Source organism: Electrona antarctica (assembly GCF_951216825.1).
Source record: "Electrona antarctica genome assembly, chromosome: 22".
Classification (NCBI taxonomy): domain Eukaryota; kingdom Metazoa; phylum Chordata; class Actinopteri; order Myctophiformes; family Myctophidae; genus Electrona; species Electrona antarctica.
Window position 1 is genome coordinate 2586943 of NC_136805.1, and position 27852 is coordinate 2614794.

Consider the following 27852-nt stretch of genomic DNA (forward strand, 5'->3'; position numbering starts at 1 on the left):
TATGGACCAGAGCTAGGTTAAACCTAACCTTATCCAAGTAAAGCTTGCAGGACAGTTGTGAGCAATCTCCAGTGGCGATCGATTTATTTTAGTATTCAATTGAAATTATGCAAACATTCAGCAGAAATAGCTGATCTACAAGCTCTTGTTTGGTTTGAGAGTGGACCTCAAGCCATGAAGTCTAAATATATGTGTATTCCAATACATTCAAATAGGCATACTGATTCAACTATTTTCCTCCAGTTCCAGTTTTGAGGTATTTATTTGTACTTAACTTTCCATTTTTGTTACTTCTACTCCACTACAATTACAGCATTTGACAGCTTTAGTTACTTGTTACTTTGGATTATTAGAACAAAACACAGATTAACCACTTAATACTTTGGCTAGCTGATCTACAATGTGACGTGTTGTGAGCTTGTAGATCTGCTGTTTTTGGGAAAAAAAGCTTGATAACATCTGGAAAATCTGAGTACTTTTACTTTGATCCTTTAGGTACATGTTGATGACAATAACGCCCCATACCGCCCCCACGAACTTGGCATTGCAATAGTATCCATTTAGCCGTAAAACTATTTAAAACACATGCGGCACCTATTTGCCAGCTGGCTATTAAATGTAATTACCGCTGACTGCACACAAATTATCTGTATAACTGGGAAGGTGACAGGATGCTGAGTTTCTTCACTTGTCAGTATGTCTTTCAAATACATTAGTTGTAATAGTCGGTGGCAGTAAATACATTAAGCCTACTTATAGCCTACATTGTTATGTAGGCATGTCTGACATGTCTGGCATGTCTGGCTGGGATCAAGGTTTGGCCCTGCATGGAACGCCTAATGTCATCCAATAACAAAGTGGCTCACCATAATGTTGTTTTCATTCCTTGTACTCCTCACATTTCATTTCAGCGTGACATTATTTTTATTTGAAATATCACTAGAGCCCCTTGAGTTGCAGCTACTCGTTTTCAAGGTGGTCCTCGTTCATTAATAGACCATGAAATGCAGGGACGTGCAGAGAGTGACAGAGAGGCAGGGGCTGAAATCCCATAAGAGGGCACTTTTGGACAAAAATAAAAAAAAATAGCTGATCTACAAGCTCACAACGCACCGCGCTGCGACGCGTTGTGAGCTTGTAGATCAGCTATTTTCAGGGCGCAACCCAGCACCCTTTAGCTATAGTGGAGATGCGGCGTAACGACATGGATTTCTAAACAAATTTGTTCAACGCAAAATGCTGCGTTCAAAGTTCAGGAGAAAATTCTCCTGAATGCTGCCTTCCAGCATGGCATGGAATGAGTGGCATTTGCATTTCTTTCACAGTAAATGCTGCATCCGTGGTCTGGAGAGGGAAGTTGTTTTACAGATGGGTAAAAGGACAGGCCTCTTTGATGTCTATATGTGTGCACTGTGCATGTGCCTGATGTATTGCACACACAGCCTCTCTCACACAACTGATACAGTCCACGATTGTCACAGCTTGCCTATCAAATCAAGTGGAGACTAAAATTGCCTAAACTCAAATCTAGAGGCTTTAATGAATAGACTATAGTCGGGCATATAGCCTCTGACTGTAGCTACTACCTGTACTTTACTGTGCAATAATATAAATAGTCCTCTCTGCTCCAACTCCTGACTCCTGAAACAGCTGAGGAATGCTTTGTGTGTGACTAACTTTGACCCGTGACACTTGATGTTTCCTGCGTTGGGGTCCCATGTGTTAGTGCCATGTGTTAGTACAGAAGGGTGCTAAATTCTGAGTGAAACACATGGTTTATGAGTGACCGTGTAGGAAGCCATAGCTTGTGCATGAGCTGAGACCAGTCAGTGTTCTGCGAGCCAGATTCATTGCATCTCTCTTCATGTCAAGGACCCCAAAAGTTATATGTAATATGCCTCCGCCCCCCATCTGAAAATGTTGTTCCAGGGACCCCCCAGAAGCAAAGATTTGAGTGAAAATGTTCACTCTGTAATAATATATATTCAAAGATTTGAGGCACATTTTCACGATTTAAAGAAAATAGCAGATCTACAAGTTCATAGCGCGGCACTCGGTGCCGCGCTATATGAGCTTGTAGATCTGCTATTTTTCAACAGCTAAAGTGTAACAATGCTTTAAAACACCAAAAGGGGTTCCCGCCCAAAATGGGTTAAACTCTGAACTGTTGTCTTTGCCTTATTTTGTCTATCTTTCTTGACTGAGTTCCCATCCAGGGTTAGTCCGGAGAAAGAGGAAAACAGGACAGACAAAGAAGACTAGACTGGACAACAACAACTCAGTCACACTGCCAGTCAGTCAGTCCACATCTTTAGTCACGTACACATTTTTAAAAGAAAATGTTGAACACAAACAATGGTGTTTCAGAATACAGATCAAGGATACAGGAAGCATTGTTGTCTCCTCAATATGTGGCGACCGGCAATTATCACATACACTGATTGATGTAAATAGGTTTTCAATGTAATAGGTCCCGGGATGCAGGGATGGTCTTTTAGATGAGTCCTAGGGACATTTTATGAGTCCCACTTCAACAACGTTAAGAGTCATATTTTGCCATTTTTACAAATTGCAGCATTTAACTCCCATTTCATTTTATATTGTTATAATATGGTTATATTCATGTAGAAAACAGAAGAAGAAATGATTATTATAACTAAAGCTATAGCAAAATAAACTAGAAGAAGGTGGGGGCCCCCGGGCCGCCAGTTGAAGGTGGGGGCCGCATGTGGCCCCCGGGCCGCCAGTTGAAGGTGGGGGCCGCATGTGCCCCCCGGGCCGCCAGTTGAAGGTGGGGGCCGAATGTGGCCCCCAGGCCACCAGTTGCCTATGTATGATACATCACAGTTTCCCGAGCGGTGGTTCAGAAGAACCCGTGTTTGGGTCGCAGACCCAGTAAATATCTTCCTTTTTTCACAGTGAGACACTGTATTGAGTTAAATACTGGTGCAGTGAGCCACTGTATTGAGTTAAATACTGGTGCAGTGAGACACTGTATTGAGTTAAATACTGGTCCAGTGAGACACTGTATTGAGTTAAATACTGGTGCAGTGAGCCACTGTATTGAGTTAAATACTGGTGCAGTGAGACACTGTATTGAGTTAAATACTGGTCCAGTGAGACACTGTATTGAGTTAAATACTGGTGCAGTGAGCCACTGTAGAGTTAAATACTGGTGCAGTGAGCCACTGTAGAGTTAAATATTGGTGCAGTGAGCCACTGTATTGAGTTAAATACTGGTGCAGTGAGCCACTGTATTGAGTTAATTACTGGTGCAGTGAGCCACTGTAGAGTTAAATACTGGTGCAGTGAGCCACTGTAGAGTTAAATACTGGTGCAGTGAGCCACTGTAGAGTTAAATACTGGCGCAGTGAGCCACTGTAGAGTTAAATACTGGCGCAGTGAGCCACTGTAGAGTTAAATACTGGTGCAGTGAGCCACTGTAGAGTTAAATACTGGTGCAGTGAGCCACTGTAGAGTTAAATACTGGTGCAGTGAGCCACTGTAGAGTTAAATACTGGTGCAGTGAGCCACTGTAGAGTTAAATACTGGTGCAGTGAGCCACTGTAGAGTTAAATACTGGTGCAGTGAGCCACTGTATTGAGTTAAATACTGGCGCAGTGAACCACTGTATTGAGTTAAATACTGGTGCAGTGAGCCACTGTATTGAGTTAATTACTGGTGCAGTGATCCACTGTAGAGTTAAATACTGGTGCAGTGACCCACTGTATTGAGTTAATTACTGGTGCAGTGAGACACTGTATTGAGTTAAATACTGGTGCAGTGAGCCACTGTATTGAGTTAAATACTGGTGCAGTGAGCCACTGTATTGAGTTAAATACTGGTGCAGTGTCCACTGTAGAGTTAAATACTGGTGCAGTGAGACACTGTAGAGTTAAATACTGGTGCAGTGAGCCACTGTATTAAGTTAAAAACTGGTGCAGTGATCCACTGTAGAGTTAAATACTGGTGCAGTGACCCACTGTAGCGTTAAATACTGGTGCAGTGAGCCACTGTATTGAGTTAAATACTGGTGCAGTGAGCCACTGTATTGAGTTAAATACTGGTGCAGTGAGACACTGTATTGAGTTAAATACTGGTGCAGTGAGCCACTGTAGAGTTAAATACTGGTGCAGTGAGCCACTGTATTGAGTTAATTACTGGTGCAGTGATCCACTGTAGTTAAATACTGGCGCAGTGATCCACTGTAGAGTTAAATACTGGTGCAGTGACCCACTGTATTGAGTTAATTACTGGTGCAGTGAGACACTGTATTGAGTTAAATACTGGTGCAGTGAGACACTGTATTGAGTTAAATACTGGTGCAGTGAGCCACTGTATTGAGTTAAATACTGGTGCAGTGAGCCACTGTAGAGTTAAATACTGGTGCAGTGAGCCACTGTATTGAGTTACATACTGGTACAGTGAGCCACTGTAGAGTTAAATACTGGTGCAGTGAGCCACTGTATTGAGTTAAATACTGGTGCAGTGAGCCACTGTAGAGTTAAATACTGGTGCAGTGAGCCACTGTAGAGTTAAATACTGGTGCAGTGAGCCACTGTATTGAGTTAAATACTGGTGCAGTGAGCCACTGTATTGAGTTACATACTGGTGCAGTGAGCCACTGTATTGAGTTAAATACTGGTGCAGTGAGCCAGTGTATTGCGTTAAATACTGGTGCAGTGAGCCACTGTAGAGTTAAATACTGGTGCAGTGAGCCACTGTATTGAGTTAAATACTTGTGCAGTGAGCCACTGTAGAGTTAAATACTGGTGCAGTGAGCCACTGTATTGCGTTAAATACTGGTGCAGTGAGCCACTGTAGAGTTAAATACTGGTGCAGTGAGCCACTGTATTGCGTTAAATACTGGTGCAGTGAGCCACTGTATTGCGTTAAATACTGGTGCAGTGAGCCACTGTAGAGTTAAATACTGGTGCAGTGAGCCACTGTATTGAGTTAAATACTGGTGCAGTGAGCCACTGTATTGAGTTACATACTGGTACAGTGAGCCACTGTAGAGTTAAATACTGGTGCAGTGAGCCACTGTATTGAGTTAAATACTGGTGCAGTGAGCCACTGTAGAGTTAAATACTGGTGCAGTGAGCCACTGTAGAGTTAAATACTGGTGCAGTGAGCCACTGTATTGAGTTAAATACTGGTGCAGTGAGCCACTGTATTGAGTTACATACTGGTGCAGTGAGCCACTGTATTGAGTTAAATACTGGTGCAGTGAGCCAGTGTATTGCGTTAAATACTGGTGCAGTGAGCCACTGTAGAGTTAAATACTGATGCAGTGAGCCACTGTATTGAGTTAAATACTGGTGCAGTGAGCCACTGTAGAGTTAAATACTGGTGCAGTGAGCCACTGTATTGCGTTAAATACTGGTGCAGTGAGCCACTGTATTGCGTTAAATACTGGTGCAGTGAGCCACTGTAGAGTTAAATACTGGTGCAGTGAGCCACTGTATTGAGTTACATACTGGTGCAGTGAGCCACTGTAGAGTTAAATACTGGTGCAGTGAGCCACTGTATTGAGTTAAATACTGGTGCAGTGAGCCACTGTATTGCGTTAAATACTGGTGCAGTGAGCCACTGTAGAGTTAAATACTGGTGCAGTGAGCCACTGTATTGAGTTAAATACTGGTGCAGTGAGCCACTGTATTGCGTTAAATACTGGTGCAGTGAGCCACTGTAGAGTTAAATACTGGTGCAGTGAGCCACTGTATTGAGTTACATACTGGTGCAGTGAGCCACTGTAGAGTTAAATATTGGTAATGTGAGCCACTGTATTGAGTTAACCCGTTTAGGCCTGACGTCGGAATACTTTTTTTTTTTCCAAATCCTGACAGTTCTCTGAATAACCTGTTTATATATCAGTGGTGCTCAATATTACATGTCAAGGACCCCAAAAATTATATGTAATATGCCTCCGGCCCCCCATCTGAAAATATGTTGTTCCAGGGACCCCCCAGAAGCATGGCATAGCGCAGCACTCGATGCCGTGCTATGAGCTTGTAGATCTGCTATTTTGCAATAGCTAAAGTATAACAATGCTTTAAAACACCAAAAGGGGTTCCCGCCCAAAATGGGTTAAATATTGGCGCTGTGAGCCACTGTACATATTACCAGTAAGACGCCTGGGGGGTGAGAAGCGACCTCACCCTTTAGGGCGAGGTCGCGTGCACGCATCTGCCTGGGTGACAGCAGAGATTATGCTGGCGCTTTGGAATGTGGGGTCAGATCAACGTATCCGCCTGGGTGACAGCAGTGGACGGGTCAGATCAACATATGGAATGAATTCTGTACTGGCCATATATAGAGCGTGTCTTGAGTGTACGGGGTCAGATCAACATATGGAATGTCAGATCAATATATGGAGATCTAAGGGTGGCAGCGGGGGCAGTGTCTTACAGGGTTCGATGAGGGGTAGGGCCGGGCCTTAATTTTCGGTTGAGAACTCTAGTTTTCACCGGCTGCCGGGCCCGGCTGCACTAACAACTTTGGGGCAGGCCCGTCTAGAGTTTGAATGGACAGGTATCAGTCAAAAGGGAGACATCGAAGAGGAAGGAGGGTTGGGGATGGATCAATGGAATATGGAATACGGAATGTCAGAACAGGTTCTGACATATATCCATATATGGAGGTCAGATGTAGAGTTGCTGGTCAATATTGATGACATCAGGGAACTTAATTATGACAGCAGGTCACATTTACTAGGACATCAGGGATCTAAATCACTGATGATGTCATGTGATGTCACGAGACCTGGGCACCATATGGGGGCTTTCTCCATGTATGAGGATTTTGAGTGACTGATTGACTGACTGACTGACTGACTGACGGACAAAAAAACGTACGATTTCATAGTAAATGCGACCTGCGGTGGCAATAAACATATATTGATGTATAGCATGACATCACCATGCCCAAATATGGCTTGGAGTGAGTTTCCATGGTCATTATTAGATGTTGGCGTAATGTAATTGCTGTCTTGGATAGATTCTCTCTTCTCGCATGCATAGAGTAATAAAAGGATAGAAACCGAACCGGACCGCAACCCCGCTATTCATTTCTATGGAAGTGGCGTTTTGAAGCACCCGGAAGACTGCCGGAAGTACAATTATAACTCAATGGCTCGGGTGAACGGAAGTTAAGCCCGGACGTCACATTTGAGGTCCTGGGATGACGCACGTTACGCACATGTCACTGAGCGTCCGTCCACATCCATGAACGTGCTGCAGTTCCACTTTCCGCCAGTAGGTAGTGGCATTTTCAACGTTGGATAGCCTTACTGGAGGCTTGGTCTCATGTCATATCCGTCGCACAAATTAGGTGTCTTTGAGCAGTTTATTACTTTAAGCCACCAATAACATGTATGGCAAAGTCAATCCAGGCCCGGCGGGGTGGTTTTATTCTTGTTTCGTTGTTTTCATATTCTGACGCCGGGGTTGGCGGTGAATCGTCTTCCCAGTTCACAACATGAACTTCCCTAGGAATAATCCGATGTAGATTGCCGATACGACGATGAGGCACGAGGCCATCGAGAACGTGCCGGCTTCTCGGTCGAGACGGGTGAGGCAGCACGATCTCACCTCAAACCCCCATGTGGGGTTTGAGGACACGTGGTCCTCCGAGAGGGCCACACCTCTCGTTCCGAGACCCTCGTCCTTCAGTCGCCGATTCTCCTCGGCCAGGTTGCTAATCTCAGCCTGCAGCTTCTTGCACTCCTCCCGCAGTTTCCTCACCTGCTCCGTGTCATCCAGGTAGGCACCGGCGGGCTTGGCCAGTTTCTTCACGTCTGTGGCATCCAGTGAGGCGCAGACAGGTTTGGCTAGTTTCTTCACCTCCGTGTCATACAAGGAGGTGCTGTAAGGTTTGGCTGGCGCGATGGCCGCAGAGGGCCTTTCACTGGTAGTGCAGTTCATCACTCCTCGTTGGGTCACATGGACGACGTGATTCTCGCGCTTCACTCTGTAACTTTCGGAAGGAAGCTCAAAGACACAGGGCACGTCGACGTTACTGGAGCTCATCACGGGAACCACTTTGGTCGCGTCCTTCTCCTGATTCACTGTGTCGTTGTCGGAAGGCAGCTCAAAGACGCATCTCAGCTTGGTCTCCATGACATCGCCGGGGTTTGCATCTCTCCACAGCGACGAATCCGCGTCGGAAACGTCTGGCGGGACAACGATGCTCTGCACCACAAACTTATCTCTGTTGCTTCTCTCGTTGATGCGGTCGAAGGGCTGTAGCATTATAGAGAGTTTGACGAGGGCTCCGGCCTCGACGACGCCGCTCTTCGGTCGCACGCCGTACCGGCGCGGCGCCGTCGTCTGGACTTTGAAACATACTCTGTGTTCAGAGGGGTTCTTCAGTGTAACATCGGTGGTGACTATGTTTGTAAAGGGATCTTTGAATCTGAGGATGGAGGCGGGCTCGATAATTAGGATCTGTTCCAACTTGGACATTGTAGCTGTTGGAAGGGGGATTGCATGTGATAGCAGTACGAATGTAGCGGAAATGTTATTGGATCTTCAATGAGCCATTGTAAATATTATAAACAAATATGATGTGGCATGACATCACCAGCCATGCCCAAATATGGTGCCTTGGCTTGGAGCATGGTCATTAATAGAACAGTAATGTTTACATGGTGACGTTGATCTCTTGTGTAATGTATAAGCTACTATAATGAAATGAAAAACAGCTGATCTACAAGCTCAAAACGTGTCGCATTGCGACGTGTTTTGATCTTGTAGATCAGCTATTTTTGCTACGACAGTAATATGCACTGTGGCCCTCTGAAGTGAGTGTGGAGTAATAAATATGTTGTATCACAGCTTTATCCTGGTTAGTTGCCTGTGGCAGTTTGTTCATATAACTTGCGTGTGGAGAGGTAAAGTAAAAGCCACTTTTCACGAGGCGTATACACGTGCATTTTTACGCATGCACCACCACCCCCACCTAAACGTTCAGCACCTCCTACTGTAAATAGGCCCACGGCCCTGTTTAAGTTCCAGCCCATCCACCCCTTTTCTAGAAATATTGGTTTTATGTTTGATAAAGATTTTAAACTTAAACAAATCAGCTCCGTCGTTAAAACTATAGCTTCTTCCAATCACGAATCATCGCCCATGCAGGTCAATTCCCCCAAAACAGCTGGAGATGGTTATCCATGCTTTTATTTCCTCAAGAATAGCTTACTGCGACTCTTTGTATATTTGGCATCGACTGCAGGCGTCACGCAGGTGTTTACAACTAGTGCATGCAGAACGCAGCTGCCCGCCTTGTTCGGCACTACAAACGTGACCACATTATTGTTCTGGGCCTCTCTCCACTGGCTCCCAGTTAAGTTTAGAATGGATTTCAAGGTCCTTTAATTTGTTTTTAAATCAGGTCATGGCCTCTTGCACCTTACGACCAGCAAGAGGAGCATGGGGGTGACTGACTGTGCTTTGGCGGCTGCATGAGGCCCCATGGGGCTCTGGAACACGTTGCCCTTCCCCATGGGGCTCTGGAACACGTTGCCCTTCCCCATGGGGCTCTGGAACACGTTGCCCTTCCCCATGGGGCTCTGGAACACGTTGCCCTTCCCCATGGGGCTCTGGAACACGTTGCCCTTCCCCATGAGGCCCCATGGGGCTCTGGAACACGTTGCATGAGGCCCATGGGGCTCTGGAACACGTTGCCCTTCCCCATGGGGCTCTGGAACACGTTGCCCTTCCCCATTAGATCTGCCCAGTCCATGAGGCCCCATGGGGCTCTGGAACACGTTGCCCTTCCCCATGAGGCCCCATGGGGCTCTGGAACACGTTGCCCTTCCCCCTGACTGTGCTTTGGCGGCTGCATGAGGCCCCATGGGGCTCTGGAACACGTTGCCCTTCCCCATTAGATCTGCCCAGTCCGATTCGGGGTTTTTAAATCGTTATTTAAAACCCATTTAGGCCTGACGTCAAAATTAAAAAAAAATCTATCAGTGGTGCTCAATATTTCATGTCAAGGACCCCAAAAAATATCTGTATTTGGCCACCAAACCCAATCTGAAAATATGTTGTTCCAGGAACCCCTCAGAAGCAAAGATTTGAGTCAAAACGTTCGCTCTGAAAGAATATATATTCAAATTTGCGCCACATTTTCACGATTTTTCAAAAATATCAGACCTACAAGCTCATAGCTCATAGCTCATAGCGCGCCACCGAGTGGCGCGCTATGAGCTTGTAGATCTGCTATTTTTCAATAGCTAAATTATAACAATGTTTAAAACACCAAAAGGGGTTCCCTCCCAAAATGGGTTAAAACCCATCTGGTCACCCTTTGCTTTTAATTGCACTTGAGCTCTTCTATCTTTGTATTTTTGCTCCGTGTATAGAAATACATTTGATTTGATTGTATTCACTTTTCATCTTTGGCAAAGCCCGAGGGACATCCCAACATAATCATTTTGAACTGGGGACCCCCACCCTGACAAACACTTGGAGGCGTGGCATTAGAACCCCCATGACAAACACTTGGAGTACATTTAGTTTGACTCGATTCCATTTCCACAGATATATAGGCCTATTGTGAAATAATAGCCGATCTACACAATCTTTGCCTATTAGCCCATGTTTTTTGAGTGGTGCAAACCACTCCAACAACTGGCTTTGTACCCGTGTACCCGTGTTTGTTCGTACCAAAAAACGAGCATGGTTGCTATGGTTAGCAACCAAAAAAACGAGCATGGTTGCTATGGTTAGTATGTGACGTCACTGAATAGTTGCACCCCTCAGTTCACACAGGTGTGATTTTTTTATAGTATATTTGACACAGTAATGGCCTTTGTTGTTGCATTTGGCAGCTCAGTGGCCTTGTGGTTAGAGTGTCCGCCCTGTGACTGGGAGGTTGGGGTTCAATCCCCGGCCTTGTCATACCAAAGACTCTAAAAAATGGGACCCAGTGCCCCCCTGCTTGACACTCAGCATCAAGGGTTGGATTGGGGGTAAGTCCCTGCGACATACTAGCGTCATGTCCAGGGGGTGTACTTGTACATCAAGCTGCCTCACGCTACAGAAACAGGAGATAGGCTCCTGCCCTATGGGCCTCATGGCTCGGCAAGGCTACTTACTTACTAACAATGTCTTAAAATACCTTACATTGCAGATACCCTGTATACACTTGCAGGGCATACACTGTTTTTCTCAATGCTTTCATTCACATTCTGTGTAATGAGTACTTTTACTTTTGGTACTTAAGGTATATTTTGAAGCCAATGCTTTTGTACTTTTACTCCAGTAAATTTTGAGTATTCCTACATTGTGGTATTGATACTTTTACTTAAGGTGAGACACTACAGGTGAATAGGGGAAAAAAAGTTAACTAATAGCTATCACAAGTTTTCTGAAATGATATGTTTAAATATGAACATTAGGCATTATATGCACTAATTTGCATACATTTCGGGACGATAAATCTGAAGATCGGATAAAGCCAGGTTCAAAATTATCGTTTCATTTTGTTGACATATTAGAGACAAAGAAAATGGGATTTTAGATATCTCTAATTATCACTCCACAAATCAAAAAATAGTATCAACAGGCATAAAAACACAATTTTAGCCATGTTTTTAGGAATAAAATGTGATGTAAATCAGGCTATGAATGATATCAACAAACACTTCTGTAAATTCCTGCAGAATATTGTTATGAATAAGACTGGAAAGTTTGGTGTATGTGAGTGCAACTGAAGTGGAGATTCTTTGTCCCAGGTATGAGGAAAACTCATTTTGAGAAAACGGCCTTTAAAGATTTGTATTGTAAAATTCCAAAACTTTTTATTTGAAGACAAAATATCTCATCCAAACCTTGGCAACAACATATCGTGCCATATATCATTGGAAAGGTCTGGACCTCGAGCTGACTGTGGTTTTATCCAAATATGGCCACTTCCTTTGTACCAACAACCAATCATGAAAATAGAGAGGGTGGATTTTCACCCAGCAAAACTTGCGGTCATTGGCTAAAATAAACTACTAAAATAAACATCTAAATCTGTATTTTGTCTGAGTTTATTTTTGATTTAGTTTGAAAGAAAACATGTTTAGGAAGCAAAATAGCACAAAATCTCAAAATTGAAAAATCATGATTTCACCTGCCATGTCTCGCCTTAAGTAAAATGATATATGAATACTTCTTGCACTGGGAACTACTCAAGTCAAATTACAACAAATTATACTATACTATACTATACTTTACTCCCAGAATATTGTAACAATGCATCATGGCAAGACGTGCTGTGACGACTATGCCAAGATCAGCACCCCAACACCCTGCCTATTAACGCTATTTATATACCTTTGTCACTGGCATGGACATAAACCACATACTGTAGCCAAGAAGCAACACTATCGAGTTTCATGGGAATATTTAGGCCATAAGGATGCTATTGGAATGGTCGCCTTTAAAGGGCTTTTAAAGGACATTCCTACTAAAAGAAAACAATATAAGCCCGCTGAGGCGGTCGACACGGGAACCCATCGCAGAGGAGTTCAGAGTTGGTCGGTGAGTGAGACTTCATCTGTCCTTCATAGTCGTATGAATGTGTTAGATATGTCAGCTATTCATATAGTCATACATGTTTTATAGATGTTAACCATGTAGTCATAACAATTTATTAGACGTGTTGGCTATTCATTTTTAACATGACTGTACATAGTAGTGTAACATACAGTTAGACACATGCCCTGAGGTTACACATGTGGACAGCATCATTGATACTGATGTTGTACAGATTGTGTTATTTTATTCATGATGATAATGGTTTGGACCAGATTGTTCATTCATTTATTTTTAGACATCTCACTTATGTTGTGATTATTTAAATAATAATGTTGTATTGCATCTACTTTTCCATCTACTAGAGTTGTTATTAAAATGTTAAAAGTCAAAGAAATTTGTCACACACGTTACCACAGTGAAATGTATTCTCCACATTTGACCCCATCTCTTGGAGCGGTGAGCTGCAGCCGTGCCACGCTCGGGATTCATTTGATTAGTTGATTTGACCTCCCCCCCCCCCCCCCTCCCCCCAATCCAACCCATTGATACGGAGTGCCAAGCAGGGAGGCATTGGGTTTGATTGATTGATTGAAGACTTTATTGGAAATTAATTCAAAACGATGCAGACTTCAACTTCACTTCAACTTCAAAGAACTTTATTTTTCCTTTCGGAAACTTCTTTTGTGCAGTGGTAAAGACAACAGAAATCACAGTACACACAAACACAGTCACTATATAAAATAATATATTAAAAATCTGTTCTATAAGTACTAATAATTAAAAATCTAAATATTACTGTATGCAACCTATGCGTTCACTATATAGGTGGAAAGGGGGGGGGGTTGTTTGTTAGAGATTCCAACGAGGGGGGGGGGGAGGGGGGGGGGTTCAGCCTAGGCGTTCAAGAGTCTGATGGAGGTGGGCACAAAGCTAGCTGAGCCCCTTCTAGTGAGACACAAGAAAGCCTTTGTATTTGGCCCTGACCTTGACCCTGAGGGTTGCAGTCTTGGTATTACCCGGCCGGGGATCAAAACCCTGACCTCCCAGTTTCAGGGCGGGCCGGACACTCGAACCACAAGGCCACTGTTATGACAAAAAATTAAAACTTGAAATCAATGTGCAAAAAACATACTCTCTCCCCAGTCCCCATGCCTTCGGCCTGGTGGAGACAATTAGGAATAAGCAAATAACAAAAACACACACACGAAAAGAACTGAATGGTCAAGCATCATTTCATTGCATTGCATGTAATCATATTGAACATGTGGAACTAATGAGAACTTGTGATGTGTGGAAAGAATGAACATTTAGATTCGATTTATATAGCCTGATCTAATGTAATTCACGATTATAAATTGTATTGAATCATTCAACTCATGTTAAAGGAGAATTTCAGACTAGAAGGCTTTCTTACCTTTAATTGTAGTTGTTACGTCCCCACCAAAGAGGTCCTTGTGCAAAAGCACATTATTGGCTATTTCCCCTACCATAAGCCCTCAATGAATTGAATTGCATTGAATTGAATTGAATGGGGCATTGGGTTTTTGTGCTAATTCGCTTATTTCCATCGCTCAAAAATATTTTCTTTTGTATATGCTATCCTCTCTTCATAATGTAAATAGTATCCCAAGTGGCACACTTTACTACTTATTTCGATGGAAATAAGCGAATTAGCACAAAAACCCAACCCCCGTTGAGGGCTTATATGGTTATGGTAGGGGAAATAGCCAATAATGCACTTTTGCATTTAGACCTGAGGCCGATTCAAAGAACGCCTTCTATAACGCAACCTAAGATGTTGCTATAAGACAGAAGTGTTTGAGACACAGAGGTATAACTCCCGGCATGAAAGATATAACAACGTATACAGAAGGTACCCCTTAGCCCTTATCCCTAATGGCAAACTTATTTTGCCATTTTAAAATAGTTCAAATAGCCGATCTACAAGCTCACAACGTGTCCTTGTAGATCAAATAGCCGATCTACAAGCTCACAACGTGTCCTTGTAGATCAAATAGCCGATCTACAAGCTCACAACGTGTCCTTGTAGATCAAATAGCCGATCTACAAGCTCACAACGTGTCCTTGTAGATCGTCTAGTTCAGGGGTGCCCACACTTTTTGACTTGAGAGCTACTTTCAAAATGACCAGCTCGGCAAGATCTACCCACCAAATCAATTATTATACCATTGCTGAAAATAGTTTAGATATGTACCTGAGGGGGCTTCGGAATAGTAGAGTTCGTGTTACATTCTGTACAGTATAAGACAAATGCACTTGGAATGGGAAATAGAGGGGGAGAAATGTTTTTTTTATTTCTTTTTATCGTTTTCTTTCTTCAATATATTTAAATGAAATACTCTTTAGGGGCATGTCATGTGATCTACCTGCACAGCCTTTGTGATCTACTGGTAGATCGCGATCTACCTTTTGGGCACCCCTGGTCTAGTTGAACTATTTTAAAGTGTTTTTCAAGAAAAAAGTTTAGCGATCATTAAGGCTAAGGCGCGCCAAAGGTAGGGCCACAGGTCTAAATGGGTAAATGACAAAATGTCCTCACAAGTATGTGTTTCTTTCCCACTTAGGGGTTTCACACAAGGTTCCTGCTACTGGTAGAGGGGAAAAGTGAGTATTTGTATTTTTTTCCCCCTACAATAAGATATATTAGAATAGTCCTACAATAATCCACTCAGATCTAGAATAGTCCTACAATAATCCACTCAGATCTCAAGTCAGCAAAGGCATCAACACCATCTATGTGTCCGTCTACAGAAAGCCGCCACCATGAGTACGGACGCAGAGATGGAGCAGTACGGCAAGGCCGCCATGTACCTCCGTAAGCCAGAGAGGGAGAGAATGGAGTCCCAAAGTGCACCCTTTGATGCCAAATCTGCAGCATATGTGGCGGATAAGGTCGAGCTGTACCTCAAGTGTAAAATCCTCAGTAAGGAGGGTAACAAAGTCACCGTGGAGACGCTAGACAAGAAAGACGTATGTAGAGGTGGATCTAAAATAAAATAGTTAAAAGTACATCTGTAATCACACAATTACATTCTGTTGTGCATTTTTATCTTTATTTTTTAGACAAGAACTGTCCCCGAGACTGACGTCTCCCCAATGAACCCTCCCAAGTATGACAAGATTGAGGACATGGCCATGATGACCCACCTCTCTGAAGCCACTGTCCTGTATAACCTCAAAGAGCGTTATGCAGCATGGATGATCTACGTAAGCTTTTCTACATGCTGAGAACAGTACAGCGTTGCACCTGTCGATATAGCAAAGGAAGAAACATAGACTATACAGAGTACAAGTTATATCATCGAGTGAAAACCAATCGAATAACAAATTCAAACTAACTTTAATTTATCAAATATAAAATTCAAATTCAAATGGCCGAAAAATACACAGACCTTATGGTTCTGAAGTAACTTGCTTATTAATTGATGCCACTTGCAAGTTGCAACTCGACTGTAATCCCAGCTCTAGTGATTCATTGTCGCAGATATGTGGCATACGTTGTATGATATGTTAATGTTCTCTCTCTTCTCCCCTTCAGACCTACTCTGGCCTGTTCTGTGCAACTGTGAACCCCTACAAGTGGCTCCCAGTGTACGACCAGGAGGTTGTGAATGCCTACAGAGGCAAGAAGCGTATTGAGGCTCCACCCCACATCTTCTCTGTCTCTGACAACGCCTATCAGTTCATGCTGATGGGTACGTACTGACAGGACAATGTCAACAAATATAAACCTATAATGTTTTGTGCTGTATATCCATGACCAAAAGTTTGCTTTACATTTTACAGATAAAGAGAACCAGTCTGTCCTGATCACGTAAGTTTCCATCATCTACTAGGCATTACAAAAAGAACATTGTACACAGATTCACTAACTGCATTTCTCTGAATTTATAACCAGTGGAGAATCCGGTGCTGGGAAGACTGTGAACACAAAGCGTGTCATTCAGTACTTTGCAACAGCAGCAACTGCTACGGGAGAAAAACCTGCCGGAGATAGCGGTAAAATCAAGGTACATACGACATGTTTTTAACTTGTAAAAAATACAAAATTTATAATGTTTTTCAACTTAAAGCATTTATATGCAATATAGCAATTCAATTTAAAAGATTTGACCAAATATTAAAGTGGGCGATGTCTGAAACATTATAGGGGTCACTGGAGGATCAGATTATTGCAGCCAATCCCTTGCTGGAGTCCTATGGTAATGCCAAGACTGTGAGGAATGACAACTCCTCTCGCTTTGTAAGTGTAAATAACTTAACATTTTATGAGAAAACCTGCAATAATTCCACAATGTAGAGGTGATGCAACAAATTGTGCTGTTATCAAACAGGGTAAATTCATCAGAATCCATTTCAACTCAGTGGGTAAATTGGCCAGTGCTGATATTGAGACATGTAAGTATGAAGTTCACAGATAAATTATATATGCATTCTTTTGAGTATTAGATTTTGAGTTATGTACAACCGATTATTAGCCTATATAACAAGCAATCAATCAGCATTCACTTTACTTTCTACTCCTACTGTTGGTGTGAATATTATTATTATTAGCAGTAGTAGTAGTAGTAGTAGTAGTAGTACTAGTAGTAGTAGTAGCATCATTATTAATATTATGAGTTATGTTCAACCCATATAGATCTGCTGGAGAAGTCCAGAGTGACCTACCAGCTTTCTGCAGAGAGAGGTTACCACATCTTTTTCCAGATGATGACCAACCACAAACCTGAGATTATTGGTAAGTGGAATTAATGATGCTGCAGCCAGAATATAAATGAATGAATACAAATAAACTGTCACCCTTTTGTAGTGGTGGCTCAGGGGTAGAGTGGCCACTAGGGGGCGGTGGTGGCTCAGGGGTAGAGTGGCTGGATGGTAACCGCAAGGTTGCCAGTTCGAACCCGGGATGCCCCAGAGTCTCGAAGTGTCCTTGAGCAAGACACTGAACCCCTAATTGCTCCTGATGTGCTGGTTGGTGCCTTGCATGGCTTCCGCCGCCATCGGTGTATGAATGTGTGTGTGAATGGGTGAATGTAATGCACAATCTATGTAAAGCGCCTTGGATAAAGTCACTATATAAATGTACCATTCACCTTTTTAATCCCTTTTCAGAAATGTGCCTGATCTCCAGCAACCCCTACGACTTCCCGTTGATCAGCATGGGTGTGATCGTTGTGGCCAGCATTGACGACAAGGCAGAGCTGGACGCCACTGACGTCAGTGATTATTATTTGAATATTTCCAATACTCAATGTGCACTGCAGGCAGTTGCTCTACAGAATGGATTTTCTAATGCAGTGGTTCTCAAAGTCTTCAGTCTTCAGAAAATAATCCTATTTGAACTGGGGTATTAATAGGTCTCAACAGTGCTTAAAGTGTCACTTTAGAAATGTGCAGATAACCTGTATACACAGGAGGTGTGTTAATGTAACCTTAATCTCAATCTTCTGAACACATCTCTGCTTATTGACATCAGGAAGCTATTGACATCCTGGGCTTCACCGGTGAGGACAAACAATACATCTACAAGTTCACCGGTGCAGTGATGCATCATGGAGTCATGAAGTTCAAGCAGAAGCAGCGTGAGGAGCAGGCTGAACCAGACAGCACAGAGGGTGAGCTGAGCTTTATTTATAATAGTAGTAGTAGTAGTAGTTTATTATTATTAGTAGTAGTACTAGTAGTAGTAGTACTAGTAGTAGTATTTATCATTATCACGGAGGGCAAGCTACATCTTCAACTAAGGAATGAAAATTACGCATACATTGTCACAAGTATTGCATTATTTTACTTATATTCTAAATTAACTAAGCTAAATATAGTTTAGACTGATGGTATTTGGTGTATCTCTATATGCACCCGACATAACCTTGTGTTTACCTTGCTTTCTGCAAATTGCTCTGTGGAATTAGGTTAAATGCCCGCATTGTAAATTGCAAATTGTATGAACATTTCAGAGGCTGACAAGATTGCCTACCTGTTGGGCATCAACTCAGCAGAAATGCTTAAAGCATATTGCTACCCCAGAGTGAAGGTTGGAAACGAGTTTGTCACTAAGGGACAGACTGTGCCACAGGTGAGTAAGTTACATGATTTCCATGTTCTGATTGCATACACTGATACACATCTTATATTCTCAACACAACATACATACACCATTAGAACCATGCCCGGACTGGCCACTTGACCTAGATTGTGTAATTCACACCCCTACTGACAACGTTGCTATTTCCTTAGGTAATGAACTCAGTGGGTGCCTTGGCCAAGTCCATCTATGAGAAGCTGTTCTTGTGGATGGTCGTTAGGATCAACGAGATGCTGGACACCAAGCAGCCGAGAAACTTCTACATTGGTGTGCTGGACATCGCTGGTTTTGAAATCTTTGATGTAAGTGTGGACTTTTTTTGGGAGACAATGTGGGAGACAATATTTTTTGTCACAATTACACTAATGGGCTAATGATATTTCCACTCACAGTTCAACACCCTGGAGCAGCTGTGCATCAACTTCACCAATGAGAAACTGCAACAGTTTTTCAACCACACCATGTTTGTTCTGGAACAAGAAGAGTACATGAAAGAAGGAATTCCCTGGGATCTCGTTGACTTCGGCATGGACTTGGCTGTCTGCATTGAGCTCATTGAGAAGGTATACACTTAATATTACCTTATTATATATATGATCATATAGTTGGCTGTCTCCATTGAGCTCACTGATAAGTTATTACACATATTTTGTACTTTATGGACATGATCTTAATATTGTTTTTGTCATTGTCTCCTTTGTCTCCTTTACAAAGCCCTTGGGCATCTTCTCCATCCTTGAAGAGGAGTGCATGTTCCCGAAGGCTTCAGACAAAACCTTCTGTGACAAGTTGCACGGCACGCATCTTGGAAAGTGTAAAGCTTTTGAGAAGCCAAAGCCCGCCAAAGGAAAGGGTGAGGCCCACTTCTCCCTGGTCCACTACGCTGGAACTGTGGACTACAGGTTAGCAGAACCTTATATATTATATGTTAGTATGTTATATGTTATGTTACTTTTACTGTAACCCACTATAACCCTAACCCACTCTGTGGACTACAGCATCACAGGATGGCTGGAGAAGAACAAGGACCCGTTGAACGACTCCGTGGTGCAGCTGTACCAGAAGTCTTCAGTTAAACTGCTGTGGGTGTTGTATCCTCCCGCTGAGCCTGAAGGTATGTTGATTAATAATTATGAATATAATACTATAATATAATATTTCCCTAGTGGGTCTGATCGCGGGTAGCTACTGGGACGTAAGTCGGGACTTGATCATCCCGGCTGGTCCCCCGAGTGAGGGGTATGATGTTCGCGAGACCCGAAACCCCGATGACCTTGGGATACATCACTGAGGATACGTCCCAGGTGCATCCAAGCAATGCATTTTCGTTTTAATGTGTTCTATCCTCCTCCTCAGCTTTCAAACTGTAAACAATTCAGCTCACTGAAGTGAGCCCACATCGTTTCTTCGGGATCAATATTTTTCAAGTTAATTTGTTATTGTTCAGCAATTTTGGTTACAACCTTGGTTGTTGATGAAGTGCTATAGAAATAAACTTTGATGTGATGATTCTATGGAATATAAACAGATAACACAAAGAAGGGAGGAAAGAAGAAGGGTGGTTCCATGCAGACCGTGTCTAGTGCTTTCAGGGTAGGAACATTTATTCATTATTATCAACATTAGATTGCTGTTAGAATGAAGCATTATTATTATTGTTATTATTATTAATATGATCTAGGTAAGAAATAGGCAATGTTGGAATTAAAAATGTTCTGTATCACCAGTTGTGAGCTTGTAGATCAGCTATCTTTGAATGGCTGAAGTTTAAAATTGGTCTTAAGAGGTTAATGTACAGTATATGTTTTAGTACAATCTATATCGAATCTGTAGTGTAACTAGTATATAAAGTGTTCAAATATTTATAGTGGAGGAAAAAGTACAACATTGTATCACTTTTTAAAAAGCCTACTTGGATCTTTTATTTCTCAATAGGCTAACTTGGGGATGCTGATGACCAACTTGAGGAGCACTCATCCTCACTTTGTGCGTTGCCTGATTCCCAACGAGTCCAAGACTCCAGGTAAATTACACAGACATACACATTTATACAATGATTGTAATGTGAGGTGGTCTTTAATGCAACTTTGGCCAGTGTTTAACTATTGTCCTAATTATAATAATGAAGAAACATCTTTACAGGCCTGATGGAGAACTTCCTGGTCATCCACCAGCTGAGGTGTAACGGTGTGCTGGAGGGCATCAGGATCTGTAGAAAGGGCTTCCCCAGCAGGATCCCATACGCTGACTTTAAGCAGAGGTATTCATTCCTTCTTCCAGAAGCTTTTAGTTCCAAACCTATTAACGGGAGGGACGCAAAATGACCATGAACTTCTGCAAAACAGGTACAAAGTACTGAACGCCAGCGCATGTCCCGATGGCGCATTCATGGACAACAAGAAAGCTTCAGAGAAGCTGCTTGGGTCCATTGACGTTCCCGTTGAGGAGTACAAGTTTGGACACACCAAGGTAAATACACTGTGATTTAAGCAATATCACACGAGAGGGTCTGCTTTACAATGATTATTGGCACAACGGTGATGCAGTCAGGGACGAGGCATAGCTCGAGTTCCGCAAGCATCACTGAAGTAAATTTGAATGAGACATTAAAAATAGTCCCCTCTGTCACAGAGAGTCTCACCAATCAACACAGCTGTCAAAGCCGCCCGGTGCAGTATAGGAGGAATTCCAATATATTCTCCGTGGTACGACTGTGTCGCGGGGCCGAAATAACTGATCTACAAGCTTTCTTGAACTTGTAGATCGGCTATTTTCGCTGCACGATACCGTCATACGACAAAGTATACAATGCACCGGGCTGTAAGTGTTAACCACTCCAATAGTGTAACGAAATATCCTTCTTGTCCTCTTCCAACCATTTATCAAAAGTAAGTCCACTAAATACATTGAAATTAGCAACTTAATCCAGTTTGAATATAGGGTACCAGCTGTTTTCTGGTGGGCTTAACTTGCTTGCAGGCTGTGGTTGTCTTTTTGTTTGGGACAGCACAGCTGTGCCATGTATTGTCTAATCATGTGCGGCGTGATATATTGATGTGATTAGGCCCAGTACCATCATGCTGGTTTGAAGCACGCGGGTAGATAGCTATTTCAACCAATCAGATTGCTTCGTCGGAACCATCTGTTGTATAATCTGGTTTAACATTATGGACACACAGAGGTAAACACAGGTTTTAACATACGTATGGACAGAGGACTAAAAGTAGATTTTACAGCTGTTTAGTTACAGTCATTGTAATATTGTATTCAGGTCTTCTTTAAAGCTGGTCTGCTGGGTGTCCTGGAGGAGTTGCGAGATGAAAAGCTGTTTGCTCTGGTCACCATGACTCAGGCTCTCGCGCGAGCTTTCCTCATGAGGAAGGAGTTTGTCAAGATGATGATCAGAAGGTACAAGCATCATTTGTTATATTCATGTTACTTCCTGTTCAATACAATTTTGTTAGGGTTAAATCACTATAATAAAAGTGTATACTTCTTCCAATCTGTCCACAATCATGACACACTTCAACTGTTTTTTCCACAGAGAGGCCGTTTTCACCATCCAGTTCAACCTCCGCTCGTTCGTCAATGTGAAGAACTGGCCATGGATGAAGGTCTACTACAAGATCAAGCCTCTCCTGCAGAGCGCCGAGACTGAGAAGGAGCTGGCATCCATGAAGGAGAACTACGAGAAGATGAAGACTGACCTGTCTACTGCCCTGGCCAAGAAGAAGGACCTAGAGGAGAAGATGGTGACTCTGACGCAGGAAAGGAATGGCCTCGTGATGGCAGCGTCATCAGTAAGTACACTGGACATTTTACAAGTCCCTCCCTCAGATCACAAAGCTGTTCTTTTTCACACTATGCTCCCTGAGAGTCTGTACCCCCCAACAGCCCCCCCCCCCACCAACAGGCCCCCCCAAAAGTATATCTCTACCAGAACAAATGCTGACATGTTTCCTCCATTGTGTTTTTCTTTCATTGACAACCAGGGAGACGAAGCTCTGAATGATGCTGAGGAGAGGTGTGAGGGTCTTATTAAAAGTAAGATCCAGTTGGAGGCAAAGCTCAAAGAGACGACTGAGAGACTGGAGGACGAGGAGGAGATGAATGCAGAGCTGACGGCCAAGAAGAGGAAGCTGGAAGATGAATGCTCTGAGCTCAAGAAGGACATCGATGACCTGGAGCTCACCTTGGCCAAAGTGGAGAAGGAGAAGCACGCCACTGAAAACAAGGTTCATGATCATAGACTCTCTGGGGTTCTATCAAGATAGTAGTCATTGCTGTCGGGCACAAACCTCCTATCTCCATATTGAAACCTTTTGTGTTTTTTTGTAAATTAAAGCCCTACTTTATCATACACCAGCGTCACAAACAAAAAAAGAAAAATAGCAGATCTACAAGCTTGTCGATCTGCTACTTTGGCAATTTTTGGATGTGAATCTTGACAAGTAACTGTTTCCACGCCCGACAGAGACCAAGTGCAATAATGATCTATTCCATGACAACAAATTGTGTTCTGCTTCTATCAGGTGAAGAACCTGACTGAGGAGATGGCCTCTCAAGATGAAGGTCTTGCTAAGCTGACCAAGGAGAAGAAGGCGCTCCAAGAGGCCCATCAGCAGACCCTGGATGACCTGCAGGCAGAGGAAGACAAAGTCAACACTCTGACCAAGGCCAAGACCAAGCTGGAGCAGCAAGTTGATGATGTGAGTGTTTCCAAAGTGAAGTTTTGAATACATTGTTTATTATTTCACTGAATTATGTCTTACACATAATGTATCATTGTGCAGCTGGAAGGTTCTTTGGAGCAAGAGAAGAAGCTCCGCATGGACCTGGAGAGAACCAAGAGAAAGCTTGAGGGTGATCTGAAGCTGGCCCAGGAAGCCATCATGGATCTGGAGAACGACAAGCAACAGTCTGATGAGAAGCTTAAGAAGTAATGTGGACAAACAATATGAATACTTCATATTAATAATAATAATAATATGAAATGACAAGGAGAAAAACTATGGCTAAAATATGATGTACTGTATTCCACAGGAAGGACTTTGAATTATCCCAGCTTCTGAGTAAGATTGAGGATGAGCAATCTTTGGGAGCCCAGCTGCAGAAGAAGATCAAGGAACTCCAGGTATTTATTTTTCTCCATCTTCTTTAAAATCATTGATAATAATAAGTAAGTGTGAATTAGGATTTTAACATGTCCATTCATTTGAAAAGGCTCGTATTGAAGAGCTGGAGGAGGAGATCGAGGCAGAGCGTGCTGCTCGTGCTAAGGTTGAGAAGCAGAGAGCTGATCTCTCCAGGGAACTTGAGGAGATCAGTGAGAGGCTGGAGGAGGCAGGAGGAGCCACCGCCGCTCAGATCGAGATGAACAAGAAGCGCGAGGCTGAGTTCCAGAAGCTGCGTCGTGACCTGGAAGAGTCCACCCTGCAGCACGAGGCCACCGCTTCTGCTCTCCGTAAGAAACAGGCGGACAGCGTCGCGGAGCTGGGCGAGCAGATCGACAACCTCCAGCGCGTCAAGCAGAAACTGGAGAAGGAGAAGAGTGAATACAAGATGGAGATCGATGACCTGTCCAGCAACATGGAGGCTGTTGCTAAGGCAAAGGTATGATGGAATGCCTTTGTATTATAAATCTTGCCCTGATTACAGTAAACATAGCATAATGTTTTGCTATTTTCAAAGAAGCTTTCCCCACACACACTAGTATAGCCCCCTGGGGGACTCTGCATCAACCATATGGGTTTAAGTGGTTAATAAGGTTTGTTAGATAAAAGTGCAGTGCTGTTCTCTCCTCATAGCTAATGATGGCCAACCCAGTGATAACAAAAACATCTCCAGTTATAAACCGGACTGGCTTTACTGTTCAAACCGAAGCAATGAACCAATCAGAAAAAAAGGTGATTGAATATGTCCAATGTTCATTTGTAGGGAAATCTTGAGAAGATGGCACGCACCCTTGAGGACCAACTTAGTGAAATCAAGTCCAAGGCTGATGAGAACCTTCGCCAGCTCAATGATGTTGGAGCTCAGAAAGCGAGACTGTTGACAGAGAACGGTAAATGTTCATCTTGAAGTTTACTTTGTCTACAAGGCTTGTCGATGGTACTTGAGCAAATTGACCACAGTTAGAGATGATTTGTTTGAAACAAATATTCAAATTTCTATCTAGGTGAGTTTGGTCGTCAACTGGAGGAGAAGGAAGCTCTCGTCTCTCAGCTCACCAGAGGCAAGCAGGCCTCCACCCAGCAGGTTGAGGAGTTGAAGAGACTCATAGAAGAGGAGGTTAAGGTGAGGAACAGACCCCCCCCCCCCCCTTTAGGCCTAGTTTATTGTTTATTTGCTGACATAATTTTGTCATTTTTCGTCTGACAGGCAAAGAATGCCCTTGCCCACGCTGTGCAGTCAGCTCGCCATGACTGTGACCTTCTGAGGGAACAGTTTGAGGAGGAGCAGGAAGCCAAGACTGAGCTGCAGCGTGGAATGTCCAAGGCCAACGCTGAGGTGTGTCAGTGGAGGAGCAAGTATGAGACTGACGCTGTCCAACGCACTGAGGAGCTGGAAGAAGCTAAGTAAGTCATCAATGTTTTTACACCAGGGTTTCTCAAACATTGGAGACCGCCCTCTGCAAAGGTTTTGTTCCAGGAACGCCCAGAAGAGTGTTTAATTATTTTAAACTAATTCCAAATGATAAAAAAAATCAGTTTGAAAACCATCCATGTGTTCAGTAGTTAGACCCCTTTGAAGATTGAATGGTGGTCGCGCCAAAAGTGGAACGATTCCTCATAAATATGAGGAAGAGCAAAACGTCTCTAGCGTGGGAGAGGGTGGGAGGAGATCTTTGCAACCACGTGTATCCTTGTGTCTCAATGTTTTACACTGACAGGCACCACAAAATATTGCCCACAATCATTTGATTCCATTCAACACTGATCAACAGGAAGAAGCTCGCCCAGCGTCTTCAGGAAGCTGAGGAGCAAATTGAGGCTGTGAATTCCAAGTGTGCCTCTCTGGAGAAAACCAAACAGAGACTCCAGGGTGAAGTGGAAGACCTCATGGTTGATGTGGAGAGGGCCAACGGTTTGGCTGCCAACCTCGACAAGAAACAGAGGAACTTCGATAAGGTGCTTCGACATTCATTATTTTAAAATAAGTGTGGTTAATGACACATGCTGTGCAGGTCCTTAAAGTGGGGTAAAATGACATTACATTACTGTGCAGGTCTTGGCAGAATGGAAGCAGAAGTTTGAAGAGGGACAGGCAGAACTGGAAGGAGCTCAGAAAGAGGCTCGTTCTCTCAGCACTGATATGTTCAAGATGAAGAACTCCTACGAGGAGTCTCTGGACCAGCTGGAGACCATGAAGCGTGAAAACAAGAACCTGCAACGTGAGTCTTTCTTCTATAGTCTGCATCATTCTTTTGATAACAGTTTTTATTTTTGCTTCAATATGTTTTGGCATACCCATACACAGAAAAGTTCCTCATTCATTATTTTCAATCCACTGCAGAGGAGATCTCAGACCTGACTGAACAGATCGGTGAAACTGGCAAGAGCATCCATGAGCTGGAGAAGGGCAAGAAGCAGGTGGAGACAGAGAAGGCAGAGATCCAGACAGCCCTGGAGGAAGCCGAGGTAACAATGCAGAAGAATGCAATTGTCTATAGTGCAGCGATCCCACACAAGTGGCTCTAAGCAAGCTAGCTTCTCTTAGCATTGCCCATGATGTTGCGTGCCAGACTGGTGAGCTGGCGATCCGTGTTTGATCCCAGCTCAGGCCCGAAAATTAAGATCTTACCCCCTATGCCAAAGCGCCAGCGCTCGCCCAGCAGTCTGCTGTCACCCAGGCAGATATGTTGATCTGACTCCCCATTCCAAAGCGCCAGCGCTCGCCCAGCAGTCTGCTGTCACCCAGGCAGATGCGTGCATGCGATGTTACATTTTGAATTGTATTGAATGTTACATTCCTGTATTACATCAGGGTACTTTGGAGCACGAGGAGTCCAAGATTCTTCGTGTGCAGCTGGAGCTCAACCAGATCAAGGGTGAGGTCGACAGGAAGCTGGCAGAGAAGGATGAAGAGACGGAGCAGATCAAGAGGAACAGCCAGAGGGTCCTTGACTCCATGCAGGGCACTCTGGACTCTGAGGTCAGGAGCAGAAACGATGCCCTGAGGGTCAAGAAGAAGATGGAGGGAGACCTGAACGAGATGGAGGTTCAGCTGAGTCACGCCAACCGCCAGGCTGCTGAGGCCCAGAAGCAACTGAGGAACGTCCAGGGACAGCTTAAGGTGCAAACCATAGTAGTTTGTTAGACAGGCACATATTCAAACAGTGGAGCTGCTCTGAAAAAATTGTCACATTCTGATGTTTCTCCTCACCACTTCAAATGTGATTTCATTTAGGATGCCCAACTGCACCTTGACGATGCTCTCAGAGGCGGAGAAGACGTGAAGGAGCAAGCTGCCATGATAGAGCGTAGGAACGGCCTCATGGTGGCAGAGATCGAGGAGCTGAGAGTGGCTCTGGAACAGACAGAGAGAGGCCGCAAAGTGGCTGAGCAAGAACTGGTAGATGCTAGTGAGCGCGCTGGACTGTTGCACTCTCAGGTACGCAAGTCAATTAAAAAAAACATACAATATTCAGAATTTTAAAAACTACTTGGAACGATGCAAGTTGGAAATGCATGCCCCACCCAGTTATTATGTCTGTGTCTCTTTTATGCCCATATATGGAGTTAGTTGCATGCTTACTTACATTGTGCAACTGAATCTTTATTTCAGAACACAAGCCTTTTGAACACCAAGAAGAAGCTTGAGACTGACCTGATGCAGGTCCAAGGTGAAGTGGACGACAGCGTTCAAGAAGCAAGGAATGCTGAGGAGAAGGCCAAGAAGGCCATCACTGATGTAAGTTAGGAAGCCCTACCATTATCTATTAGTATACTGTTAACATACTTATCTATTAGTATACTATTAACATACTAGATATCCTCATCGCTTCATAATAACATACAATACAATGCAACATGACTTTCCAGGCTGCTATGATGGCCGAGGAGCTGAAGAAGGAACAGGACACCAGCTCTCACCTTGAGAGGATGAAGAAGAACCTGGAGGTCACAGTGAAGGACCTGCAGCACCGTCTAGATGAGGCTGAGAACCTGGCCATGAAGGGAGGCAAGAAGCAGCTCCAGAAACTGGAGGGCAGGG

General features: G+C 43.5%; 1 protein-coding gene and 1 pseudogene across 2 annotated transcripts; one reads left to right on the forward strand and one right to left on the reverse strand.

Annotated features, from left to right (window-relative positions):
* Positions 1-7472: 7472 nt before the first annotated feature.
* Positions 7473-8465, reverse strand: LOC306914706 (vesicle-associated membrane protein-associated protein A-like; the record flags this gene model as incomplete). Its single annotated transcript, XM_079491877.1, has 1 exon — positions 7473-8465. The coding sequence occupies one exon, from the start codon at positions 8463-8465 to the stop codon at positions 7473-7475; it is 993 nt and encodes a 330-aa protein (XP_079348003.1).
* Positions 8466-15314: 6849 nt separating this feature from the next.
* On the forward strand, positions 15315-27185 carry LOC306915557 (myosin-13-like; annotated as a pseudogene). Its single transcript, XR_013792480.1, has 34 exons — positions 15315-15521; positions 15615-15758; positions 16090-16246; positions 16338-16365; positions 16450-16561; positions 16702-16794; positions 16886-16949; positions 17191-17289; positions 17664-17767; positions 18028-18166; positions 18509-18627; positions 18789-18938; positions 19029-19199; positions 19351-19538; positions 19635-19750; positions 20165-20229; positions 20572-20659; positions 20779-20896; positions 20982-21105; positions 21908-22044; positions 22181-22436; positions 22629-22871; positions 23169-23345; positions 23430-23575; positions 23680-23770; positions 23860-24249; positions 24574-24700; positions 24815-24933; positions 25018-25214; positions 25583-25766; positions 25864-26029; positions 26152-26276; positions 26623-26931; positions 27046-27185. The product of XR_013792480.1 is annotated as a myosin-13-like (transcript).
* Positions 27186-27852: the final 667 nt, after the last annotated feature.